This window comes from Haemaphysalis longicornis, unplaced genomic scaffold (genome assembly GCF_048455015.1).
Source record: "Haemaphysalis longicornis isolate Haplotype H1 unplaced genomic scaffold, Haemaphysalis longicornis Haplotype H1 scaffold_6, whole genome shotgun sequence".
NCBI lineage: Eukaryota > Metazoa > Arthropoda > Arachnida > Ixodida > Ixodidae > Haemaphysalis > Haemaphysalis longicornis.
In genome coordinates this window covers 100,782,445-100,808,437 of record NW_027526407.1, presented here as the reverse complement: position 1 = coordinate 100,808,437, position 25,993 = coordinate 100,782,445, and the positions used below count along the sequence as shown (strand labels likewise).

Sequence of the window (25,993 nt, the reverse complement as noted above, 5' to 3'; positions counted from 1 at the left end):
TGGCTGTTTCATGTTTTTGCCGGGCACGAGCAACCCCTGCTCCCATTGGCCCAAGCAGTGACTGGCATGTGACCACTTTTATAGGGGGCAGGTGCGGGAATCACTGAACATTAGGAGAGTTTCGGGCTGGGAAGCGCCACAAATGCCGTGGTTGGAGTCAGAGGTTGTGTTTGTTGAGCTAAAAAACGATTAACCCGTCATTGTGGGTACACAACTCAATCATAAAAACTGACCGGTTCTGCACTAGGGGTCTTGCATGATAATTGAGCCATTTTTTGCCGAGGTTTGCAGCAGTGAAGTTTGCAAAATAAGACTTTTTCTTCGCCCTGCTGTCGACGGCACTGCTAATTCTGCGGTTCGAATGTCGGTGGTCGTGAACCGTCGCGTCCACGCTATTGGCCAATGTCTAGGAAGAAAGATGAAAATTCAATCACCCTACCACGCTTTTGGGCGTTTCACTGAAGTAGGATGGCGAATAGAGCGTGACCGGCTCGAGAAAATCGTCCGGGAAACACCAGCTCGTTAACCCACCATGTTGACCACCCGACCTGGCCGCCGCTCTGGGGCACCTCCGCTAGCCACACTTCTCTGTTAGCGGGTCCAGCTCTTCGTGGGATTCCCGTAATGCGGTTTAAAATGCATGCATTGGGGTTGGGACCAGAAGAAGTTTCGAATAAAGCGGTATTTCGAGTAAAACGAGTTCGTTATAACGAGGGATTACTGTATTTGCATGTCCATAGATTTCCATGAAAGAAGGCAAACCGGGGGAGGTGAAAGTCTCAAAGACCTTCGTAGGAAGAAGAGTTTTTGAAAAGCCTTAGAGGTTTCGATGTCAGTATGCTTTGTCCAATCAGGTTATTGTTATCGGCAATATAAGATAATTATATGAATCCACTTCGGGGAGGCTGACGCTATTGGCCAAGTATTTAAAATTCGATATGTTTGTCTTATCAAGATGGATATAAACTCCGCCAACGTAGTTTAAGGTCTTGTGAGATCAATTAAGATTATATAACGATTGTTTGGTGATTCGCAGTAATAAAATAAGGTAGGAAAAAGTAGTAATGAGGTGGGATAAGTGGGACTATGGTTGATTGGCATATATTTACATAGATTTAGGGGGAATATTACGGAATAAAAAAAATTGATGTTTACTTAGACGGATTAAGGTCGATTAATATTGATTAAAATGATTAGGTTGGTATTGTTATAAGCTGAGACAGAATTATAGGGGATTACGTAGGGTTATGGTAAATCAAGATGCATTAGGACGGCAAAACCGAGCGGCTGCTGTGTTCAGAGATGATATTACGCACGAATGTCGCCTTCAGAGCCCCTAAACGGACTTACGGGTCCCTAGATATTGTACCGGCACACGAGCTAGCTCGACTACACTTAATTTTACCTTAAACTTCGTGCTGATTGTCACTACGCCAAAATATTGTTACTTCATCCCCGCAAGCTCGAAGCCTTAAAAATTTTACTCGGAATTGAACTTGATGTAACCAAATAGAGCACAAACTGTGATAAAGTAAATCATTTTAAAAGAACCCGCCAACAGAAATGTAAGTTTATCGATCAAAACGTTTTCGACGCGCTCCATTAACTTTTGTATTTTTGGGAACAACAGCTTGTCGGCACTCGTATGGTGGCTTTTAAGCCAGCTCTAAACGCGAAGCGGAGACCGCTCAGACGTTTTTCGGATGGTAAAGCAAGCGCAGCTGTTATTCGCACGTGCTATACCCGCGCACAACACACGCAGGAAACAGGTGTCAGGCTCAGCATTTACTTCGGGGAATCTTTCAAACGTCAACCGCGTAAGACTGTGCATAGTATTTGATTAGGGCATTGTTGCCATGTTCCGGCACCGGTTCTTTCTAAGTTCGAGGTAAATGTTCCTCATTGCGTTGCTGAGCACGAGGTCGCGGGTTCGATTCCCGGCCGCGGCGGCCGCTTTTCTGATGGAGGCGAAAAGCAAGAACGCCCGTGTGTACGAGATTTCGGCGCACGATAAAGATCCCCAGGTGGTCAAAATTAATCCGGAGCCCTCCACTACGGCGCGCCTCATCGCCTGCGTTGCGTCGGCGCGTAAACCCTACAATCAATCAATAAATGTTTCTCAATTTTGTTTTGTGGGGTAGGAAAAAAGTATTACCTAATTTTTACAGTTATTAACACTATGAAATGTTGCTGCTAAAGCTTTCGGGAACACTTCCCCAAGACCCGGTAAACCTACTCTCGACTAGAACACACTGGATGTAATGGTCTTAAAATTGGCGGCGTCACCTGAAAGCTTACGCGGCTGAGGGATGTTTTCTGAGATGTCGTGTGCATTGCCCTCATTGCCTTGATAACGCGCTCTTTTTTTGACGTCTCCGATATAACGCACAGTTGTGAGATCGACGATGTTTAAAATACAACCTTCCACACTACATGGAAAAGTCGTACATTCTGATTATGCAACTCAACTCACCGAAGACACACCTTGGCTGTGAAGCACGCCATAGTGAGTGCTCCGAACTAATTCTGAACAGCTGGGAATATTTAAGCTGCGCTGAAATCACGACACACGGGCGTTTTCGCTTTCCACCCCCATTGCAAAAGCAGCTACGGCGGTCGGGTCGAACCCGCGTCGTCGGGCTCAGCACCACAACGCCTCAGCCACTTAGCCACCGCTAAGGGTAAAGGCGTAGAAGATAGTCAATCTAAACATCTATTTTCAACTGAGCTCTCCCGGGTGCAGAACTTTCAAGACCCTGAAAATGGGGCCTGAGGCCTCGTAGTCATCCGTGAAAAAAAATTGTTGAACATTTATGAGTACCGCTCCACGCAGCGTAGCCCGGTGGAGAGGGCCCGGGTGACCAACGCAGGCCTAGGTATTCCGAACTAGAGGAACCCCCTACCGGGTGGGTTCCCAGGCACCTGTTGGTTATAATTATTACCGGTCGACGGGCCTTCCGGAAAAACACTGCCCGTTTCGCTAGCGGCTCGTTCTTTCCGGGAAGGTGTACTTATATTAACTCCGCAGGTGTCAAGTGTGCATGTGTGCTTCCTGTCTCTTGACAACCTAGCAGCAGGATTTCCGGCTGTTTTTAAAAACATCGCTTCACAATCGAGGCGGCATGGCCTTTGCGATCTGCCGTTCTAAAGGCCAACGGACCTTTCTTGAACAACGTGCCAGCCTTTGCGTTGCACCGAACTTACTTCACATACTGGAGATTTCCTAGGTGCCTTAATCAAAAGTTAAGAGCATAAGCTGTTTGGTAGCGTATCCAAGACATTGAGCGACGCATAACGTAGGGCTAAAGATGCAGTGTTGTACGGAACGGCGTTACAAGGAACGGCGTTCTTGGAACTAGTTCCTTTTTGGAGGAACGAAGGAACGCCACCGTTCCATTAAGGGTCGGTGGAACTGTATCGGTAACTCGTTACGTTTTTGAAGGAACGGCGGGAACGGCGTTCCTGCCGTTACATCGCTAGGATTTGGCTGTTTGTGATACCAAGGCTCGAGTACAAAAATCCACAAAGTGCTACTGCATTTCCATTCCTATAAGATGGTTAGTTTGTTCGCCCTCCAGCCGTACGGGCTTCCTCGAAGGTCAAAGGCAGAAGAATAACCACGCAGCAGGCCGCAGCTTGTGCTTGCTTTCATGCCGGTTGCTTACGCGGCGTTCGATGGGTGAATAGCGTAGCCGCGAGAATGCTTTTCACCCTTCATCGTTTGTCTGGGGAGGCCAGAATGCGCGTCTGGCTGATAGAATTGTTCCCTGGCGGAGAAAGAATAGAGAGTTTTAGCAGCCCGTCCGTTCTGTCGTATGCGTTGTTACTGGGTTGACCGGGACCCGGCTGGGCACTTGGGCATTCGTCGCGGTAGGGGGATTAGTTCCGCGGGCCTGCCTTCGCCAAGTCCGTGCCTCCGCACCCTTCCTACTCGCCCTTCCGCGCGCTCAGGAGCAGACCGGACCCGGCAACCCGGTAACAACGTAGCCAACGAAACGGACGGACTTCTGAACGGGATCCGGACATTTCGGTGCCGGACATTTCGGTCCAGGACGTTTCGGTGGGGACATTTCTGTGCACGGACATCTTGGTGCACGACGTCTTGGCCCAGATATTTTGAGTGAGGGGATGTCCCAGGCATTCTTTGAATATTTTAGCTTTAATATTGTAATTTCGTGACTTGATATGATTTTACGTTCGAGACTTGTGCTTGCGCCGCCGTTCGTGGAAACGAACGCTAAACCCTGGCGGAGCATTGCCACGTGAAACCCAATTTCTGTAGCAGATGGTAAAAATTAACGGTGATAATTTGGATCCGTTCGACCATTTTTTGCTATTTTAACATTCATGTGAACAACCCTAATACTTTAAGTGTTACCAAAGCGCTTTCCTTTCACTTCACCCAACGGAGCAAGACGCTGCTGCTTTTAGTCTATTCCTCCCCCCAGCAAAACTTCCGCGAAAAAACAACACAAAAACGAGGTCGATTAGGCGCGTGTGCATTTAGTTTGAATTATTCTCTCAATCAATCTCGCTTTCGTTGCATTCGGTGTCAGTATATCTAAAACTAACAAACGAACGATCGCACTTACGGTGGAGATACTTAGGGGAGGGGAAAGCTGAGCCCCGCCGGCAATCATCCCCCTAAGTAGAGAGAGAGGGGTGTCACTTGTGCTTCACCATTGCGTCGGCTGGACTTCGACAACTTGAAGACGACTGCTGCCGCTCTGGTCACACTAGCCTGTTCATTTTTTTTGCTCCTTATAATGGGAGGAAGCGATGTATACCTGGGGTGTCCATGATATGCGCGGCTTGATGAGTTAATTCCCAAGGGGGCGACTGAAGGCGCAGAAAGAGTGATTCCTGGAGTGGGGGCACCGTCGATATGACCGCGACGCACGGAAGGGCGTAGCCAGCAAACGATAGTGGCCATTGTGTTCTCAGCGGCTTTTTGGGTGGCTTTTTGTGTCACATTATAGAGGTTTCGTGCGCCTATGGTTTTTTCTCTGTTTTAAACGCGAAGTGAGCTGTGCCATTGTTCTGAATGTATCACCCAATTCCTGCAAAAGCCTCCACTAAGAGGCTAGCACTGTGTTCTAAATAAAAAATAAAAAAATCACTGCGGTGACGCTTCGGAGACCGTGAACTCCACCACGCCAGTAGGATTTTCAGGGGAAACCGAAAATAATATGGCTGAAAAAGAAATCTGGTCGAGATTCGAGCGTACAGCCTGGAGGTGGGAGGGGGAGGGGTGGGAGGGGGGATGCGCTAGAACAAAGAATTAAAATGTGGTAAATGTAGGCTTGTAAACAATAAACGAAGGTTGGTTGTCCCGAACACAATGAGTGGAATTTGTATGCACAACCGGTACGCGCTTAATAAGCATTTAGGACATTAGAACCTGCGGCTGTTTTCCAAAAAGCCCGTTTTTCCTCCCCGACAATATCCTACACCAGTGTTCGCGAATTCATTTTACCAAGGCAGCCAAGCCTACGTAATACTCTTCCTAAGGTTTTCTTCTTTCGGGGGGGCTAGCTAATGTTTGTTACTTTTTGTATATTGAGAGTGTGCATGTAATTTATGTAATTTGAGGGTGTGTAATTTAAAAAAATACAAGAGCGGCGGTAGACCACTGTAAACACGGGTAATTGTCTTTGCTAAAAAAGAGCGAATATAAATTAACAACCTGTCATAAATGAAAAAAAAACGTGTGCTAAAGAATTCAATCGGCTGCATAACAGGTGTCCCCAGGAAGAAGTATTAAACAAAAATATATGAATGTTGAATTTCTCAAAATACCTGGCAAAGGTCGAACATGCCATCAATCAAAAAATAAATTCACTGCTCCAGATTGTTGTCCATAACCCACGTTAAGCGGAAATAAAAACGTAACGGCTGTCGCAAACAGGCAAGCACCGCATAATTTGGTCACCAAAATTTCCGTACACTGAAATGTCTGTACACCGAAATGTGCGTGCACCAAAACGCCCGTACACCGATATGTCTGTACACCGAAATTTCCGCACCGAAATATCCTGCACCGAAATGTCCTCGAGCCGCCTGGAGTTTCTCCGGTGCTCCCTGAAAAAATTCGCCTGTGAGCGTTTCTTTTGATTATCTTTATCTCCAGATAATCTGCTGCCGGTGGTGTTTATATTAGTATAATATGCGTAGTTCGGTGTGAGTTTTAAATGTCTCACTTATTTTTAACCCAGGATAATCCTACACTATATTTTAATTTGAAAACCTAATTGTAACGTTAATGTAACGACACGTTCCAATTTTCGAAGTGGAACTGGAACGCGTTCCTTCCGCAATAAATGAACTTGTAACGGGAACTCGTTTCAAAATTGGCAAGGAACGAGGAACGAGCTTTCGTTCCTATTTTGGAGGAACGTGTACAACACTGTAAAGATGTCATGAAGAGAAAAAAATCAAACTCCCCTTCATTTAACGACAGCGATGGTTGTAACGCTGAGCTTTCTTTAGAGAGTTTTCATGACCGGACAGTCGCCATCAGTGATATCAAGAAAACCTTCTCTTCAAAACCAGGCTGATAGGACCATGTCAGAATGCAGCAATCCCATATACGCCTAATTCATAACGCGAGGTTCCGAGGTTTCATTCCGACCACGTAAAGCGATTTTAAAGCGAAGCTTTCTACCTCAATTAGCCAACGGCTTCGTCGTGGCGTGCGCCACAAGAAACTCCAGACCAGGCTAATTTACAACTAATGGCACTGCCAGGGTTCCAACCTGGGCCTGAAGAGAAGCGGAGTCCGTCGTCTTAGCGACGAAGCTGCGCCCACACGTGGAGACGGGGAGAGAGACGCTGGTTTTGATTCAACAGCCGGGGAGGAGGAGGGCGCTATTTGCAGGCGACACATGAAACAACAGTGAGGGGGAGGCAGTGAGAGAGATGACTGCATAGCCGCACGTGCCGCCCTCCTCCTCACCTTCCGAAGGACGCTCCTTTCCGTTTTCTTTCTGCCGACGCATAGTCGGGCTAGAACAGTGACTCCCGCCGCCCGTGTCGGGCTGTGGCGGACGCAGGTGCACTCGGGACACCGCCCCGCGAATGCCACGTAACGGCTTGCAGAATCTGGGTTCCCTCTTTGTAAAGCCACGCGTATGAATTCAAGTGACGTCGCTCGGGCAATCGTTGTGGGTGTAGTTTAAAGCTATGGTTTCCAGCCACATTCACAGCGTGGATTGGAACCAATTTTTTTTCTTGAGCCGCTTGATGCGCCTTTTCACACCATCGTGGTTTTTAAGTGCGAATGCACTTTATAAGCGACCCCAAACCATCCACCGCCGGCGTCGGCGGCGGCGGCGGCGTCGGCGTCCGCAGTGCTCCTCTATATTTAAAAAAGAAACAGCATCCGGCGCCAGGTTTCGATCCGAGGACTTTGCGGCCGCAGCGCGACGCTCTACCGACCAAGCCACGGACTTTTTTTTTTTTCTTTATTGACCAAGCCACGGACGCGACGGTGATATCAGTGTTAGTGACGCGCATTATATCTTTAACGCATTCAAACTACGTCGTCAGCGGCGTGCGTTGGCGACTCAGCGGCGTTATAGCGGCTTGATAACTGCGTGGTGTACACGTGATACTACAAACCCGATGGAAGAGATGGAAGAGAAGGCGGCGAGGCGGTGGGCTGCGGGGGCCGAGCGCAAGCGCCGCAAGCGGGCCGACAACCGTGCATTCGCACTTTCACATTCTCCCCCTCGGGGAAATGCGGGGGAATTTTTTTAAACTATTGTGCAAAACTGGCTTTTCTTCAGTGCTGTTTCGTGACGGTACGGTTGCGGTCAGCGAGGCATCGAAACTTTCAGTTTAATACAAGTTTGGATCATTAAACATAGTGCTATATCCAAATACAATTGCCTCAATTTTGTCACATTACTCAAACAAACAGTCTAGACGTTAGGGGAAACAGATAAAGTAGTGCTAACTAACCAGTCATTCCACTTCCTGGCGGGATATGTGTGACGTCATAGTGCCTCGTGGGTGTGAAAGGCGGCCTTCAACCGAAGTTGCTGTTGAGAAACAGGACTGTCCGATTGTAGTGACGCCTCTAGACTAGTTTGACTACATCACTTGAATGCTGTCGTGCAAACCAGCCACCTAATTACCCTACAGTTTCTTGCATATATTTGAGGGGAAACAGGCACTGGCGTAATGCAAACCGTGGCAGGCTGTCCTTGTCGCCGCGCGAATTTAGGGAAGAGTGGAGTTTCCGGCATTGCTCCGTTATTGGCTTCATTTGTACCGTTTCAGCGAAATTGGAAATACTTTCGTAAAGCAAAATTAACGATACAATTGCTTATTTACTTAAATCGAACACAAAAAACACGCAGAGAGACAACATATTGCTCATTTATTCCGCCTAACTATTTGCTTTTGTAACTGGAACTTTATGTGAACTTTATCGTCCACGAAGTTCTGCGATTTTGACAGAACAAGTTAGCTGTTACAAGATACGTCTAACTGTCACAATGCCTCACGAAGGCCTATTTTAATCGTTCTTTATTTTTTTATCTAGTGAGTTATCAGAAAAGTCAATAAATGTGCATAGATACGACAACACATGTGCAACGCGTGATCAACCCTTAGCTCACCTACGCCCCCGTACGAACGGCGCCGGTGTGGTTCATCGCGGTGCAAATTTTTTGCTGTTCGTATACAACACTTACGGCCTGTTCTGACATTTTACAAGACTGATAAAAGAGTTTAAATGCGCTTTCGTAGGGTAGTGCGAAAGTTAAAAGACTTTTGTAACAGCTGCTTGGCATGACAAAAATCGCAGACGATCGCCGACAATAAAGTTCACCTAAACTTACAGCTACAACAGAAACAGAAAACGGGGGAAAAAATGCCCCACATTTTATTTCTATGGACCGTTTTTTTATCAGTGTAACTAAAGCATTCACCGTTGATTTTGCTCCACTTAACGTACTTCACATTCACTAAAACGTTACAAGCCAAGCCAAATGCGAAGCAAATCGGAAAACTACAGTTTTTCGATAATTCCCACAGTTACATCTGGTTGCAACGCCAGCTTCCTCTTTAGTATATCTCGTAAGAAACCAATGTTTCTAATGATCACAGCATGCTGTTTCTAGGACTGGAAGTCGCCGACCGAAGCCATTGCCAAGATACATGTCCGTGTGATTGCAGTGCCCTCTGGTGTATTTTTATGTTACCGCTTGGAAGCCAACATGCCCTTGCAACGCTTGAAACTGGTTTAGTACTCCCTGTACTGTGGGAGAGAGAAAAAAAAAAGAGAGAGAAAACTATTAATAAAAGCTGAACAGGTCAGCCCCACTAACGCAAGGGTCGCTACTCCAGATGGGGGGCGAATACGGTGAGATGAAACGGCTGAAAAAAAGAAAGAGAAAGAAGGAAAGAAAGAAAGAAAAAAGGGGAGACATGTACACATATTTAAATCGTATAAGTTCGGAGGGTCCATAAGGCATCTTTCAGCCCTGTTTCCGCCAGGAGAGTCAACAGTTTTTTGTTCCCAGCACTGCCTCGTCATGATTTCGCCTTGGTATACAAGGAAGTGGGAAATTTCTAGGGCGCCTCCACGTCAGAGTCGCACAAGTGCCTTCGAAGCAGTGGCCCGTTGAGCAGCACATCGCGGGACGTGGTGTAAGAAGAAGAAGACTTTGTTTTTCAGCAGACGTTGTTACAATGCCTGCTGACGGGGCAGGAGCTAAAGGCATTGACTGCCTGACAAGGGCTCCTGACCCTCTGGAGTTCACAACAGAGGTGTTCACAGCCGAGGACATGTTCAAATCAAACATGCGTGCTTAGCAATAAGATCCAGCAATACAGAGAGAAAAAAAATATGGGGAGCCTAATGCCCACAGCACTACTGCGTCACTGCTAATGTAAGGTATCCCCAAACAAAGTTTTCTGTCACATTGTTTGAGTTTTGTTCGTGATGGAAACAGCTTCCGTGCCTGCAGTGGAGCTGAATGAGTTACAGTTATAGTCAAGTAAACAAGGTTGTGTTATATCATCAGAGCCGCGCTAAATCCACCCTGAACTGCTACAGTTGCTTCACCGGTGGTGTCACCATCCGTTATCTTTACAAGCATCTATTCATTGATCAGAAGCTTATGCCAGGAGACATTTGAAATGGTTCCTGCCTTACCCTTAAGGGTTGGGTTGGAACAATTTCAAAAATTCAAACCATTAGTTTTTGATGTACCGATGTTTATTATATCTGCCTTACTCCTCGGTCATGCTTTTTTTTTTTGGTCTGCTCATTACGCAACACGACAGGCACTCCCACTGACAACGCGGCAGTAGTCGCCAACGCTTGGCTCTTAGCATTGAACACGCTTTCTTCGAGGTGCGACTGGAAGGTCGGTCGGAACTTGAAAGAAAAGAAAAGCAAACATAACTTTTTTGCGGGCTAGCCTACCTCGAAGGTCTAATGTCAATACAAACACGAGGTTCAGTCGACAAAATAGGGTAGTTATCCGTGAACACGTCGCGTTATTTTTAAACAGAATATTGGGGAAGAACGTTTTGCCACACCTGTAACTGGCATGTTGTTTCCCAAGTTTTGTAACGAAGTGTTCTTTAGAAGGCTCTCTATGCAACATTTGGAATAGCTTCAAACAAACCTCGCTGTTCCAGGCACATAAAAAAATTTGAAAGAGAATAGAGAGAATTATCACCGTAGTCAAAAAAATATCTGCTTGCTGCAAGGTAAGCGCCTAAGAAAATTGTTTTGCATTATTGTAACCCATCTAGTCAGGTTACACAAGTTTTACTGTACCTGAGATAACAGCCATGGGTGCGTAATATCTTTATTCATAACATTAATTACAATGGGAGCCTTTAATAACCGCTACGATCCAACCCTAATGTCGCTAACATTTAAATTAATTATGGCTACACGTAAGGTACGTGTGCTTGAATATTTATACCTGTACATTGAAAAACGGTGACAAATGTTTTCGCTTTCCATTGCAACACAATATCGCAACCTCCTTCAATAAATGTAAAAACAGAGAAGGGCGGTTACCTTCCATGCATCCCGCAAATGCAGTTATGCGATATGTTAACAAAAAAAACCGACTGAAACTTCTTTCACGAAACGAGTTACCCGCACTTGGGGCTTCCTGCTGTTTCCATATTTTTTTTTGTTTTTCTTCATTTGTTCAAAATAATTCTCGTGAAAGCGCTTGCTACAAACCGCAGCGTACACGCCCCTGTCGTTGGCTCGACCGTGCAGTGTTTCACGGCAAGTAGACGCTTTTTCGCTTAGCAATCCGGGCTTACGGCCAATTTCATACAATTCATCGAATGATGAAGACCCGAACTACAGCGTAACACTGGTTCTTACGCCTTTCATGTGTACATTAGGGGTTATTTAGGCACTATGCGCGCCCACACCATGCATTCCCCCTCCATCGCTCAGGGGAGCACCCACACTATACCAACGCGACGCTGTCCCCACATATAGGGCGAACTCGCCGCGAATAGCCGTCTCCAAGGCAATGGTCAAAACAAGTACCGAGGCGTTCTAAGCAGAAAATACACACAACTGAAAGTACTCTCGCAGAGACGGAGAGGCGATGAGTCACATCGCGAACAGCCGTCGCGGCAAGCCCATGGACGCAAAAGAGGGCTCTTGCCACTCCTTATTCTCGAATAAGAATGAGTGCCGCTAAGTGGGCTTCCTCTCTCATCACCGATGCTCTGCGGGTAAGTGCAATGGCATGTCGTCGCGTTGTGCGCTGACACCGGCGCGCGGTCACCCCACACACCACCGTGGATTCGTTACAGGCTCCGCCAACGGCCGTGCTGCCATTTGAGAGTCGCGGCCTGCGTGTGCGCTTTGCACCGCCAACGCTGTGAAAAGCGGAGAAGCAGAAATTTAGACAGAGGAGCACGAACGGCTTGATTCCAAGTCCAGCAACTACGTCCGCTGGCGTCCCATGGCAAAGAAATACATGCACGGTTTCGAGAAAAGTATTCTGTTTACGTGATGGAATAAGCCTGCTTTTTTTCTTCAAAAAAAGGTAGAAACCCATTTCTTGAGTAACCACAACTCTTTTATGCAGATATTAACTCCGCTCTTGAACATATCTTTGCATTGGCCGTAATGTACGCTATATCCCATCCGCTAGTAACTGCAGCCGTTGTATAAAATTTTATCATTATGAGTTAAGCAGAGTGCACCTAACGGAATAGCCCATGAAGTTGGCCCCACTACTAAGACCCACAAAAGCATAAGGGGTCAACAATAAACCTGTGATGATCCCCGTTACCTTCAGATAAAATAGCTATATTTTCTTACCTTCCTTTGGATCAGGATATTTTTTCCGAAAGTTTATTTTGTAAAAATGGAAAAGGTAAAATTTCAACATTACCGCTTAGCGCGCACCTGGTTTCCTATTTTTATATGTGCTGGTGTTATAAAGCGCAAAACGCTCGACCACGTCCTTGCGCAATATATATATATATATATATATATATATATATATATATATATATATATATATATATATATATATATATATATATATATATATATATATATATGTCATCAGAAGTTGGACTCACGCTGAAGCACTTCCTCTACAAAACCTCTCCTATTAGAAACATGATCCTCAGTTGTCACCCCCGCAGTCATAAAATATAGGTGTTTCACCGTCGTGCATTAAACATTCGCACATACATCTCTACGGCAATACTCTTCTCCACTGGTTGTTATTGTGCCGTTGCCACGAAAACCGGCAACTGCCGGAAGTATAAATGCACACGTGCTTGGGTTTCATCCTCATATGTTGGTCTGCCGGCTTGTGGAAGCGCTTATAAAATTATCAATTCGACCAGAATTATTGTGGCTTGGAACGTTCGTCGGCCAACTGCTCGACCGGATGGTCTGGCATATTTAAGCTTCGATTGGAAGCCACATAGCACATGTTTTCCCGCCTATATTGGGTCTCCTTCATAGGTGAGGTATCAGTCCACCTTTTTTGCCGTGTTGGGGAAGCATAACTTCAGCGTGCGTGTGACATGCTTGCAGATATCAGGATTGATGAAGTTTATAGCGAGTTTCCGCGCGCACTGTGTATCGAGGCTATTTGCTAATGTGATTGAAACTCTTGAAAGGCAATTTTTTATATGTTAGTTTCACTTCGGAAGTGTTTAAGTATGTCTACCCGAAGTTTATTGTAGATAGAAGCAGCGGCTCTTCACATGTAGGTTCGTTTCACTGTGGTAATAGTTTTCGAAGTGCTTCTCCTGGTCTATCGACTAGCAACAGAGAATGACGCAGCAAATACATTTTGGAGAGGAAGATAAAAACCACCATAAAGGGTGCGGGGGGCAGCCAAAAAACAAATCCATTCTCTACTCTAAAGGAAGCAACAAAAAGTGTATCCATATACAGAAGACTGCTGATAGTTCAAAATTTGATAATTCAAACTTTATTGCCTAAGTTCGGCTAATTCGTACTTGTTTCTTGTTCTTGCCGAAAAATATCTGCGGAATTTCCCGCTTCTAGCTTCACATTTGTATGATGACATCAGTTGATTGACTGCAGGATTTAACGCGCCGACGTAACACAGGCGTGAGGCGCGCCGTAGGGGCGTGCTCTGGATCAATTTCAAGCACTTGGGGGTCTTTAACGTGTGCCGAAATCTCGAACACACGGGCATCCGAACACCGGCCGCCGCGGCAGGGAGTTGAACCCGCGTCTATGTAATCAGCAGCACAGCGCCACAACCGCTTGTCTGATTCTATCACTAACGGTCGTAAATGAAGCCGATTACCTGCATACATGCATCAAAAGGGAACCGCGCGTACCAACACCCGCGTGTGTATTAAGAAATGAAGAAAAAAAACAAGCTGCTGGCATCGAAAAATTGTTTGTTTTGAAACTAATTACAAATTAGTCGTGTATTCGTGATTTCTCTTTCAAATTATAAATAGCAGTTCAGTATTGTGTGTGAATGCTGCATTATTAAATCATTGTGAATGTTTCATTACAGCACAAATTTGCAAGTTGCCTTGAGTTCTATTTAACGAACGTCTGGTAACTCAAACCTTGGATAACTCCAACAAAATTGAGCGTCCCCTCGAATTTTAATTATCGCAAGTTCACTGCACATAAAATTTCTTGTGCCATTCCAAATACCATACGAGTTGAGAACACCTCTCAATCACAAGAAAGACAACAAGAAACTCTTATGTCGGCATTATACAACCTGAGAGACTTCTCGCTGTCACACCGGGTGGCCCTGTTTTTGACAAAACAATGTTCGGTATATTCACGTTGCCTCTGGTTTGTGCTCCGGAACGAGAGGGTACGCAAAATATGTGTTACGGCCCCCTCTAACGTGTCATACCCTGTAGAAAAATGTTCATACGACTTCTCACCCCTTCTCCTCCGTGTAAAGAAGTTTAAACTCGAAAGCTCTATTCAACAGTGCATTTCAGAGCAGACCCAAAAGGAAACGCTCACTCCTGAAGATATATGCTTTTAGGAGGATTTGCGCGATTCTTCACCACAGTGCTGGTTATAATGAAGGCGATGGCGGAATTGACGATGCTGCTTTCTTTACTTACTTGAGAATGATCGCATGCAGGTGCAGAAACATTTTGATGAAAGCAGATCTGTTGCTCCAGATAATAAATATTTGCTGGCTCAGGTTTCCTAATTCTAGGGGTGTTCTAGGGTGTTTCTTGTTTTCTAGACTTCTCTACAGGTACCATACATTTACGATGCTACGGAGACTTCTGAGTTTCAGAAGGGCTCAGGTACTCTACGTGAACCTCATTTGCGATTAAATTGCCGCTAATAATGCTGGTCGTCTTTCAGACAGATCAATATCCGGTAAACGCGCTCTACCCATGCTGAATGTCACTTAACAGCTTGAGTTTTGTGTGCCAATGCTCACGCCTCGGTTCTAATTACGTGATGGTTTTTAGATGCAACGCATCTCTTTAACTCGCCTTGTCCCGCGTTGTCGCGGCGTAGTCCGCATCCCTCCCCCATTCTCCTCGCCGCGGCAGCTGCGCGCTCCGCCACTGTCACCGCAGCGCCATCTGTGCGTCAGGGCGGTCAGCGCGCAGCTTGCGCTCGGCTGCGCTCGCTCCCGTCGCCGTGCCAGCTGTGCGTTAGCGCTCAGCTTGCGCTCGGTTAAAAATTTACACCACCCTCCCGCGAGGGGAACCATGGGGTAGATGCGACGCATCGGGGGTGAACATGCTGCGTAAATAGGATACACAACAACACCAATCCACACGCTGACATCGCGAACATAACGGAAACGCAACGGCAACCCCCGATGCGTCGCATCTACCCCATGGTTCCCCTCGCGGGAAGATGGTGTAAATTTTTTCATTTTATGTCTGCCTCGAACTCAATAAAAGCCAGTGCCCTCTGCTAAGAGGTTAGCACGCAAGAACAGGCCTGAAAATTGCCGTGCCTCTAATAGAAACTCGTTCCCCTTTCAGTGCACTGGAATCACCCAGAAACTTCAGACCCGAGTATGCCTGAAGAAGTACCAAATAACCCGCGCTACAACTCACAGCATTACGTTAAAAACGATGACCGCCAGCGCGAACTTAACCTCAAGACACTGGACTTCTTTCACCTCACTTTTGCCCAAACGAACACCAAAGACCACCAGTTTTTAGATTTGGGCTGTGGGACTGGTGACTTCACTCGCGACTGGCTCCTTCCACGATGTCCACCCTGCCGAAGAATAGTCGCCGTCGACGCCTCAGAGGACATGTTGTCTTACGCCCGTCAAAACTGTTCCCATCCCAGCATAGAGTATGACTACCTAAATGTTGGCAACGACGTTACAGGTTTCGTTCAAAAGTACGGCAGGTTCGACCGCATTTATTCGTTCTTCTGCCTGAACTGGCTCAGCAATCAGGCACACGCGATGAAGAACGTCTCCAGCCTGCTCACCGACTCTGGAGAGTGCCTCCTTGTATTTCCCGCATGGTCACCGACTAGAATGCTTTGGAGGAAGATTGGGCAACTGGAACGCTGGAAAAGGTTCGCACACGTAAGTCTGTTGTGCATTATTTGCTTCGTGATCTATCGCCACGCGTGCGGTGAGAGTAAACAGGACAGGTATGTGCTTTCGTAAAGGTAATTCATTTAACTTACGAATCATGATTCTAAATATACACAGTATATGGTCACATTCATATCGTCAATCAGGTTACAGTGGAACCTCGTCATCTCGAAGTAGTACCAGGACGGCGAATTAGTTCGTTACGTCCGACATTAGTTGTAACAGTAGCCGTAAAAATCGGCCTAAACAAATCGAAAATCTGTGTCGTGCAAAAGTGCGTTAGACGAAAATGCATGTTCTAGGCTTAGAATCCACTATTAACAAGGTAACCCTCATTTTTCTCCTTGTTGCATTTCAACCTCAATGAACCGGAACTTGAGTACGTGAAATTAAAACCGAACAAAGTTCCTTGACAAGACAGGCCTGCGTGCTTATTTATTTGATGAATAATGCGATCTGCGTCTGGTGGCTACTCACACCACTAAGCAGGATCGAGTTTTCCACATTTCCACAAACAAAAGGGCTTTTATACTTCTGCAGTTTCGGATGTCGGGGCGTTTTTCTGAATAGGTTCTCAATCTTCTGGTCAAACATTTTGCCGTTGTATCCGATATCACGCGCGGCTCTCATGGTTTCAGTTTCTTTATAAAAGAATAAGCGTCGTTGAATTGAAGCGTGTACAACAGAAGTTTGCATTTTGTTCGCTATAGCCAGTAATTCACTATATTAATGTTCGTTATAACGAAGCGCAACTGTGGAGAAAAATACGCAGAGTACACCAAATTACTTCATGTGGCATTTACAGAGTATGAAAAAGCGCTTGAATCAACTGACACCGAAGCAGTCTGGAAGGCTGGGAAGAATACTTCTTAACAGGCTAGTCGACGAATTCCCGTTCAGAAAGGGCGTTAGACAGGGAGATACCATCGCGTCAAAAAATTCACGACATGTCTGGAGGGGGTATTAAGGAAGCGTGGCTAGTGAAGCATATGATTACGGATAAGCGGAGAATACTTGAGCCATTTAGGATTAGCAGACGGCACAGTCTGGCTAAGCGAGTCTTCCGAACACGTGAAAAAAATGCTTGGGGAACTACAATCATAAAGCAAAGCGGTGGGACTAAAGATAAATATGAATAAATCTATAGTGATGATGAATAAACTTACCGAAAGCACCCTCTTCAGCTTATGTAATGAAACTCTAGAATAAGCAGAAGAGTATATCTATTTCGGACAGGTTGCCACAGCTGAACCATTCATGAGAGAGAAATTTGGCGCAGAATACGTATGGTCAGGAGTGCTTTCGGCGAACACTCCCAAATAATGAAAAGTAAGCATCTCCTATCACTGAAAAAAAGAATACAGTTCAAGCTCGTTACTTCTAGCTTCAATAACTCGAATCTATGGATAATTGCAACCGTATGATGTGGTCCGGCCGAGTTTCCATAGAGGTTATGTATTAAAAAGCCCTGTAATAGGACGCCGGGACCCTCGGCCACCAAAAATCGCCACCATCGCGCAGCTTGGGGCCTGGCCCACAGCCACACAAACGGCCCCGCTGCCTAAGCACGAGGCCGCGTCGCCTAGAGCAAGGAGAGAACAACGAAGAGAAGTTAAATCGGGTAAAAACCATCAAACCTTCTTGGGGGACGCTTGGAAGTTGTTTCTTTGCGGACTACACCGATGTTCACAAGAGTTGAGGTTGTGGGGCGTGGGGCGTGCTGACAGATGACGACATTCCTGAGTTTCGAAGGGTAGAACCTGTCTTTCCAAGTGCCCACGAGAACGTAACGGTCGAAACGCAAGTGCGGCCATCAATCACTCGCAAGTAATGATCGGATGGAATGCAACCGGTCTCTTCGTCACTTTAGGACTACGCGAAAAGGAGGCTTCCCCTATACGTTCGCTCGTTAAAGGCAGAGTACTGGCGTTCGTGTTCAACGATAAAGGGCGGGCTTCAATCGCGTCCTTTTTCAAGCATTCAGTTGCTGACTTGCTGTACTGATCCACGGTCGCATTGTACATCTTCTGTGCTCTTCTTTCTGTGGTGCCAATTGAGGTGGTGTCCCCTTAAAGTTTGAATTAACGATGGTGCTTTTGTTGTCGTCCCCTGCCTTCGTCTTCTCTCAAGCGCTACTTAATGACGCATTAACAGCAGGTAACCCAATCGTGATTTTACCGGATTAACTAGAATTTACAGAATACAGCCAATGCATCCTACGGGTGATGGCATATGTAGCGTAAACTTGGCGTCGTACTAAACAACTAGAAAGAAAACGTAGGTCGTCTTAACGGGCCACGGCAAACACACTGATCGGATTACCACTTAGGGACAGGAAACGAGCTTCCTTGATCCGGGAGCAAACTCGAGTAGATGATATTATAGTTCTAATCAAGAAAACTAATGTACCTGGGCTGGCCATTTATTACGACGAACTGATAACTGATAAAAGGTGGAGCACGAAGGCAACAGAATGGACCCTAAGAGACGGAATGAGAAGAGGAAGCGCATTATTTCGATGGAGAGACGAAATAAGGACATTCGGGGACAAAGAATACATTTGGGCTGCAGAGGATAGAAACGGGTGGCGATTAATGGGTGAACCCTTTGTCCTGCAGTGGACCTAATTAGTCTGATGACGATGATTAAGTGGAGGTATTTCTCAACAATGGCTAATTACCCCGAATTCATTGCAAGACTTTCAGCTTCCCGGAACCGCTAGCTGGTTGAACCAATTCATAATCGACTCACACCTACGTTTTTACCAGGTCTTGCTTAGCCTCAGGTCAAATCTGCAGGCTCCCTTAAACCGAGAGCTCTTTTATTTCGCTACCCACCGCTGAAACGACTGATGGAATCGGATTCAAAAGGATACTGGTTTTTCTTTAATTCCTTTCCTTTAATCTATTTATTATCGTCTCTGTTAAGACATTACAGAGAATACTTTTATTGATAATTTCTTCTAGATTTTTTCTGCGTAGGATCCTGAATCACGCTGTTTTTTTTTTTAATTTTGTAGTGCGTCTAAGTCGCATACCTCAGCAAATCACGTCCTTGCATGACGGGCTGCACCATGGCGTTCAAAGATGTTCTCCAGGGTATGAGCCAATGACGCTAACTGCTCTAGGTGGTGAAGCTTGTACAGTCAACGGTGCCAGGGTTTGCTTTTCTCTGAGATGTAGCAAATGCAAAGCTCTGTCACCGACGCCGTCTTTGTCGGGAATATGCTCCACGGATGAACATACCCGAATTAAACCATTAATTATACTTCTCGTTGCAGAAGTCGCAACTAGTCATATAATAGTTTACACACAATAAATACTCAGGAAGGTAGACTTTTTTATTCTTACCTCTACCCATGGGGCAAATGCAGGTAGCATTTCGAATGATTAGTATAGGGAAAATTAAAACGACACCAATTTTCATCTTGTGGCGAGTTCACTTGCCACAGGAATGATATTTTTCTTATTTTTATTGTCATTCAAGAAGAATACTTATTGAAGGAAAGTACTGAACAGTATTGATACAATATCGTGTGTTTAACTCCCGGCTTTGGGAGACGTCGACCATACGAACAAATCCACCAAAATATCAAGATTTCGTCACAGCATATCTGTCGTATAAAATTGTGGAGCCGTTCACCACAGCGGCGTAGTAACGGCTTAAACAGCCCCACTTGGTTGGTTGGTTGGTTGGTTGGTTGGAACCAAAAATCAGTGGTGCGTACCCACTCTGGGGAATTGGCCAAGTCAGATTGGGGAAACTGGTCAAGAATTCAAACTAAGGGTAAAATAGAGCTGTGGATTGTGAGGGAAGTGATGTTGGCAATTTTGAGGGAAAAAAACTATAAAATACTGAAGTAAAAACAGATACTACACGTACCAGAGAAAGAAAGTACGAAGTGTCTTTTAACAGGGTAGGCGACCGGATTGTGAAATAAAAGCGTGAAGGGCGCGACAAACATCCCCGTGGCAGAAACCTAAACCCGATGCCCCAAATGACAGTAAATTCGATACAGACAAGGAAAGACCCGGGCGCCGGAGGGGAACCTCCAGGAATCGATTTCGGATAGAGGAGAACCGCCGGTAAGACAGCAGGACATGTTCGATTGTCTCCTCCTCTTGACAAAACTCGCATTGGGCCGAAGGCGCTATGCGTGCACGGTGAAGGTAGAAATTCAAATTGGGCACTCGGCAGCGAAAGCTGCTCACTTACGGAATAGATGTTAACTTCTTCGTTTTCTTTTCCTCTCACCAGCCAGTCCATGTAACGGCCACGGGGGGGGGGGGGGGGGGGGGGGGGATACAGCTACTACCCCCCGTTTACGGTCGTTACTTCAGGGCTCCTATCATTGCAGGTTTTCGAAGGTTTTGTGCCCAAGAGTCAGGATCTGGAAGACGACGAGGCTCGGCTGACATATCTTGAAGACATACTCCATAATGCAAACCTCAAAGCCAGCACCTGCGAACTGCGCTATGTCCAGGAAGATCACAGCAAGCCGGAACACTTCATTGGTATGAGCCTTTTTACGGTCACATGTTGATTGTACCTCATCGTAGCTCTAGAAGAGGGTGTTACTAAAGAGAAAGCTGTAAGTTCCCCATTCTTCAAAAAACTGCCGTCGTCGTTGGTGGTGCTGTTTTCAGGTCAAGAAAACAATCTCCACTGTATAGAGAAAATGCGAAACGATGCATGAACCAGGGCATATAAAATAGAGGTCCGATGTGCTACTACTGGGCTATCTCCGCATATTTCCTGTGGTAGAACGAGATTTGTGCCATTGTTCTTGTTCCTTTCTTATTAGCTCATACCCACATACGTGATTGGTTAGGATTATGAAATTTCGAGGGGCATCTCTTCTCCCTTCACCAAAATCATTAAACTATAATTTGGAAATGTTTAATCTGTAGATAAGCGATTGTCTCGTGGAATCAGAAGATGGCCCGGGAGTAGAACACGTGTACACCGGCCGAGCAGAACCCTGAATCCAAATTATAAATCCTACCGCAAGTAATACACGCAGCCATCATTTACCTCAAAGGAAACCTTAGGCACATTTGAGAAAAAATTTGTGAACTCGCCGATATTCCCGGGGACATCATTTTAGTTAATTATATACGTTAGGATGGTTTATACGATGCAAAGTGAAAAAAAAGGAACACGTGTAGAATGTCACAAATCGCGCAAAGAGGCCACAGCTCGTGCAAGATAAAAGCAATCACTTAAAAATTAAAGCTACCGCTTGTGCTGTTTGAGGTAGTACAAGGAACAAATATAAAGACAAAGATGCGCTGTATCCCAGAGGTTGGACACGCGCAGTGCGAATGCTAAAAAATTAAATTGCATTTATTCAACCTCCGTTGAATTAGTCAAGTGAGGAACGAGAGGGAAGCGTGAGGGGTGGTGACGAAGAGCGGAGAATGAGGTACGTGGCAGAAGCGGCAGACAACCATCACCTTTTTACAGAATTTGCAGTGAAGCACGCAGATACTCGGGCAGTTTTATTTTCTTCTTTTGTCACGAATTACTCCGGGCCGCACTTAGCGCCCCGGCTTCCCAGCAGTCAGAGCTCTCCTCCGTGTGGACTCGTTCAACGCACGTGACGTCACGTGCGCTGGTAACGGCGCGCGCATCAGGCATATTCCTGTTCCATTTGGATAGGTTTAGCGCTGTTGGAAGCTTAAATGGCTGGCGACTTTGGTTCAAATACCACACGCACGCAATTTATCTTCCCTATGCAGCTTACCTCTCCCATTGCCCCGTTTCGCCTTTGATGGACACCTAAGGCTTTCGTCCTAAAAACCGTTAGTCAAAGAACGCCGAAGTATCCATTAAGTCCGAAATGAAGAAAACATGCACCATATTTAGTCGCTCGTTTTTAGAGCAGCGTTAGTTGGGTTTTTCAGAAACAAACTGGGCAAGGTTGGCTACAGGGCTATCTCGGTGATAGCTCGAGAGCATATCCAAAAACGAAGAAAGTAGAGCTAGTTAAAATGGAAACGCCGGTAGTGAAATTACTTACGTCGGCGCTAGGTGGTGTACTACATGCCAATTCAAACAGAAATCCTTTAGACATAATCACCAATATAGTCTTAAATATTATCCTATTCAACAAAGTTACGGTCGAGGAGAAAACGTGAACTCATTCACCAGGCTTGGAACACTTTGGTGTGCAGTACAAGTTCTCGATAATGGTGCCTACCTTCAAAAGCACAAATGTACATGCCTTGCCTGACTAGAGCCAGTGTTTTCCTTATGCTGTTTAGTTTATCAAATGAAACGTATATGTTTAGCCCTTAGCACTCATTGTGGGGCCGCTGTAACGTACACAGCACGTAAATTAATGCAACGTTTGAAGTAAAAAACAAAATTTCATATTTTACCTCAAGAGATTTACATTGCAACGATTTTTTAAAAGCGTTTCCTGTACGCTCGTAAGTGCAGAAAATTTTGGCTGAGTAGCAGTGTTCCCAGCCACAAATCGCGCATACAGGGTTAATTTCTGTCAAACAACAAGGAAGCTGAAGGCAACTTTGACAAGCGCACTATTTACAGTGTTTCAAAGAGCTTGGAAGTTTTATTTTTCAGTCATTTATACTCATAGCCCACAAGTGGGCCCATACAAGGCGTAAGTACAAAAAAAATTATTCACGAAAAAACAGTGCATTACAAGTCATAGGAAAATTCCTCAGTATTATTGCGAGCAGCAGCTCGAAGTTATACATAAACACGGAACACGCATGCAGTACAATGTACACACGCAGAGCAGAACGTGAAGCATCTTGGGCTTTGAGGGGCACTCTTGCACCGCCCTACAAACTTGAACCTAAATGCAAGTACGGCAGTCTCATGCGACCAACGACAAGCGTACGAGGAACACAAAAACTAAGCCAAAGCCCTTTCTCACTGTCGTTCAGAAATCGTCGTGTTAGATTCTGTTGAAATGACGTAATAGAGGAACAACCAATTATAGACTCGCGCAATATAGTCCAATCTTCCATAGCAGTGAGAAGTAATGAACTTAAAGCACCCAGGAATTGTATGTACATACTATGGCGATGTATCGAGTGTTCTTTTGCGTTGACCTGGAAAAAACGTTAATACTTTAGTTTAAATTGATTTATGAGTTAACTGAAAAAGGAATTTCAGACGCTCAATCTTCGACCTAATTTTCAAACTTTCAAGGCCCGCGGTTCTTTAAAGCTCAGTAGGTGAGTGATTCCGGCTATATTTATTAAACATAAACCGCACAATGAGTCACTCTATTTCGATGTTTCATTGCATTTTGACTGTATGGAAGAGTCCAAACAATTTTAGAATATTCGTTAATAGGCCTGACGCGGGTTTTGTAACGCAGGCACTTGATATAAGATGTGGTGCTATAGGGTTATGCCGATGGCTAAACAATGCCTTACCAGCCTTGGAGCCGACGTAATCAATGTGATTATTCCAGCGCCTGAGGTCGGGCGCAAAGCTTATCCAAACACATTTATAGTTGTGTACGCTCTTCATTCTAGTATTGCCAATCTCGTGATTACATTGTATCGGTGCCTTCTTCCCTGTTATACACATAAAGGCTGTTTTTCTGCGTTGAAAGTCATTTGCCATTCTTTGCACCAATCCTTTATTTTTTGAAGGTTGTTAGTTGTTGTTTAAGTTAACTTGGTCTTGTTCAGTCTCGATTCTGCTAGAAAACCCAGAGACATCGAAAAACAACCTAATCAGAACCATGGCACGATTTGGTAGGTCAGTTAGACATAATAAAACCAAAAAGGACCCAGTACAATTCCTTGGGGAACGCCGGAATTCACTGTAACCAATATCAACTTATGACTGCTACGAGATGTAAAGTAAGACGCAAAGAATTTTACGAAGAGATAATTTTGAAACGTGTCGTCAATTTTATACAGTAGCTTTGAGTGTGAAACATTACTGAAGGCTTTTGCGATATCCTTATGTACCCCATTGGTTTGACCACGCATTAAGTGTTTCGGAAAGATCGTAAAAAAATTCGATTAATTGTGTTGTTGTAGATAAGCGTCGCCGGAATCCGTGCTGCTTTAGAAATAATTCATTGTGCGCCTAAAAGTAGGCCATCAGGTGTTTGTTAATAGTCTGCTTGAGTAGCTTCGAACATGTGCTGATAAGCGCAATAGGTCGGCAATTGCGCTCGTCCGAAAGAGAGCCACGTTTGTGAATAGGGATAATGTTAACCCGCTTCCACACTGGTGGGAAAGAACCACCGTGAAAAGACCACTAAAGTACTTTTGTAAGGAAGCGAGATGCCCATTCAGAGTACAAAAATTTGTTTCGTATACCATCAGGGCCAGGGCTTTTTCTCGTATTTATATGAAGTAAAACATTTAGGACAAATTCTTCACTAATTACCGCATCATCAATTGGCTGCTGAAAAGACGACGCAAGAAACTCGGGCCAAATACAATTGTTCTTATTAAACACAGAAGCAAAAAAGGAATTGAAATCATGAACACGTTGTTGAGCAATTTCACCCGCTACGGTGCCTCAGTGGCTAAGGCGTTGGGCTTCTGAGCACGAGGTTCCGGGTTGGATTCCTGGCCTCGGCGACCGCTTTTCCGATGGAGGCGAAAAGCCAAAACGCCCGTGTGTACGAGATTTCAGCGAACGTTTAGAGATTCCCGGGTGGTAAAAATTACTCCGGAGCCCTCCACTATGGGGCGCGTCATCGCCTGCGTTTCCTCGGCGCGTTAAACCTTATAATCAAAACAATCTAACCGAGGGATACAGTCGTGAACGTATCACTGTATTCTGGTTATGAAACCCTCCCTCCTCAAGGCAAGGCTTGACTTGGAAACTGACGTTGCTGAAGAATTAAGCCACTAGACCCATCAGACGGTTAAGCTGCATTAGACGCTAACAAATGTCCTTAACGTGTCAATATGACTGTATTGAATTGCTATTAGTTACTTATAACTTGTCTTACCACTATTTTCAATCACCACTTTTCAGACATGCAGATGTCCTTGAACCCGGCCTCATCCCTGGTAACACCCGAGGAGAAAGAAATGCTCAGACATGACGTCACCAGGGAAGTTACGACGTGGAAAACTGGGAGCACATTCGCTTCCGCACCGTCGCTTTATATCGTACACGCGAGAAAAGGAAAACAATAAAAGAATGCCTTGAACCAAGAAAACCGTGCTTCGATATCTTCTTCCGCGACACCTGTTTCAAACGACGATGAAAGCCCATAAATCCCTGGCCATCGCCACTAAAGTCAAATTTGGGGAGGGGCGAAGCTTCCCGTGTATATGTGCATTCTTCGCGCCTTTGCGTTCTTGCCAACGGGGATGAAACTGAAATTGTTGGGGGTACTGGTTTACAGCTTTGCTGTAAATGTGTCTTGTCTTTGAAGCACGAAGCTCTGTAGCGAGAAATGACGTCCTAGTGCGAGGCCTAAGCAAGCCTCCAGGTGTTTTGGTGCCGTTACTACATGATACGACACTTACGGCGACGACATGAGACGCCGACAGTCCCAGCCCGTATAAGCAGTGTTCTTTCACTCAGTCCATTGCGACTGCTAGCGAAGCAAGGCGCAATGCAAGGAGTGCACGAAAAAAAAACGCGTTTGTTTGTAATTTGCGATTGTGCATGCTTTCTATTTAATAAACTGGTTGAAACTTGAAAAGACTATATCTTTCCTCTAGGCGACAAACAAGAGGTTCTCAGTTCCTCTCCCGCGGTGTAGGCAGCTTACCCGGCAGCTTACGTCAACACAAACCTCTCGACCACAGAGGACAGCAGTCAGGTCGCATCGGGCCGTGAGGCGTCCGCGTTGAAACGTCACAACCAGCAAAGCGGGTAATGTAATGGCAAGCGCGGAAAGCTTGCCTTAGAGTGCACGTCCCTCCCACCCAACCACCCCCCCGAAACCCTCAAATGCACTC

The 25,993-nt window shown here is 45.5% G+C and overlaps 2 protein-coding genes across 2 annotated transcripts in view; one reads left to right on the top strand and one right to left on the bottom strand.

Moving 5' to 3' along the window:
• Nucleotides 1–16,033, bottom strand: part of LOC144141097 (tryptophan 5-hydroxylase 1-like) — a 66,582-nt gene extending 50,549 nt beyond the window's left edge. Inside the window, exon 1 of the mRNA XM_077672620.1 lies at nt 15,956–16,033. The gene's annotated coding sequence lies outside the window, so the exon portion shown is untranslated. The remainder of the gene's footprint in view (nt 1–15,955) is intronic.
• On the top strand, nt 12,827–25,590 carry LOC144141098 (juvenile hormone acid O-methyltransferase-like). The gene is made up of 4 exons (XM_077672621.1): nt 12,827–12,985; nt 15,493–16,055; nt 20,425–20,581; nt 25,056–25,590. Exons 1-4 carry the CDS (start codon nt 12,952–12,954, stop codon nt 25,217–25,219), a joined length of 918 nt encoding a protein of 305 aa, XP_077528747.1. The 5' UTR covers nt 12,827–12,951; the 3' UTR covers nt 25,220–25,590.
• Nucleotides 25,591–25,993: the final 403 nt, after the last annotated feature.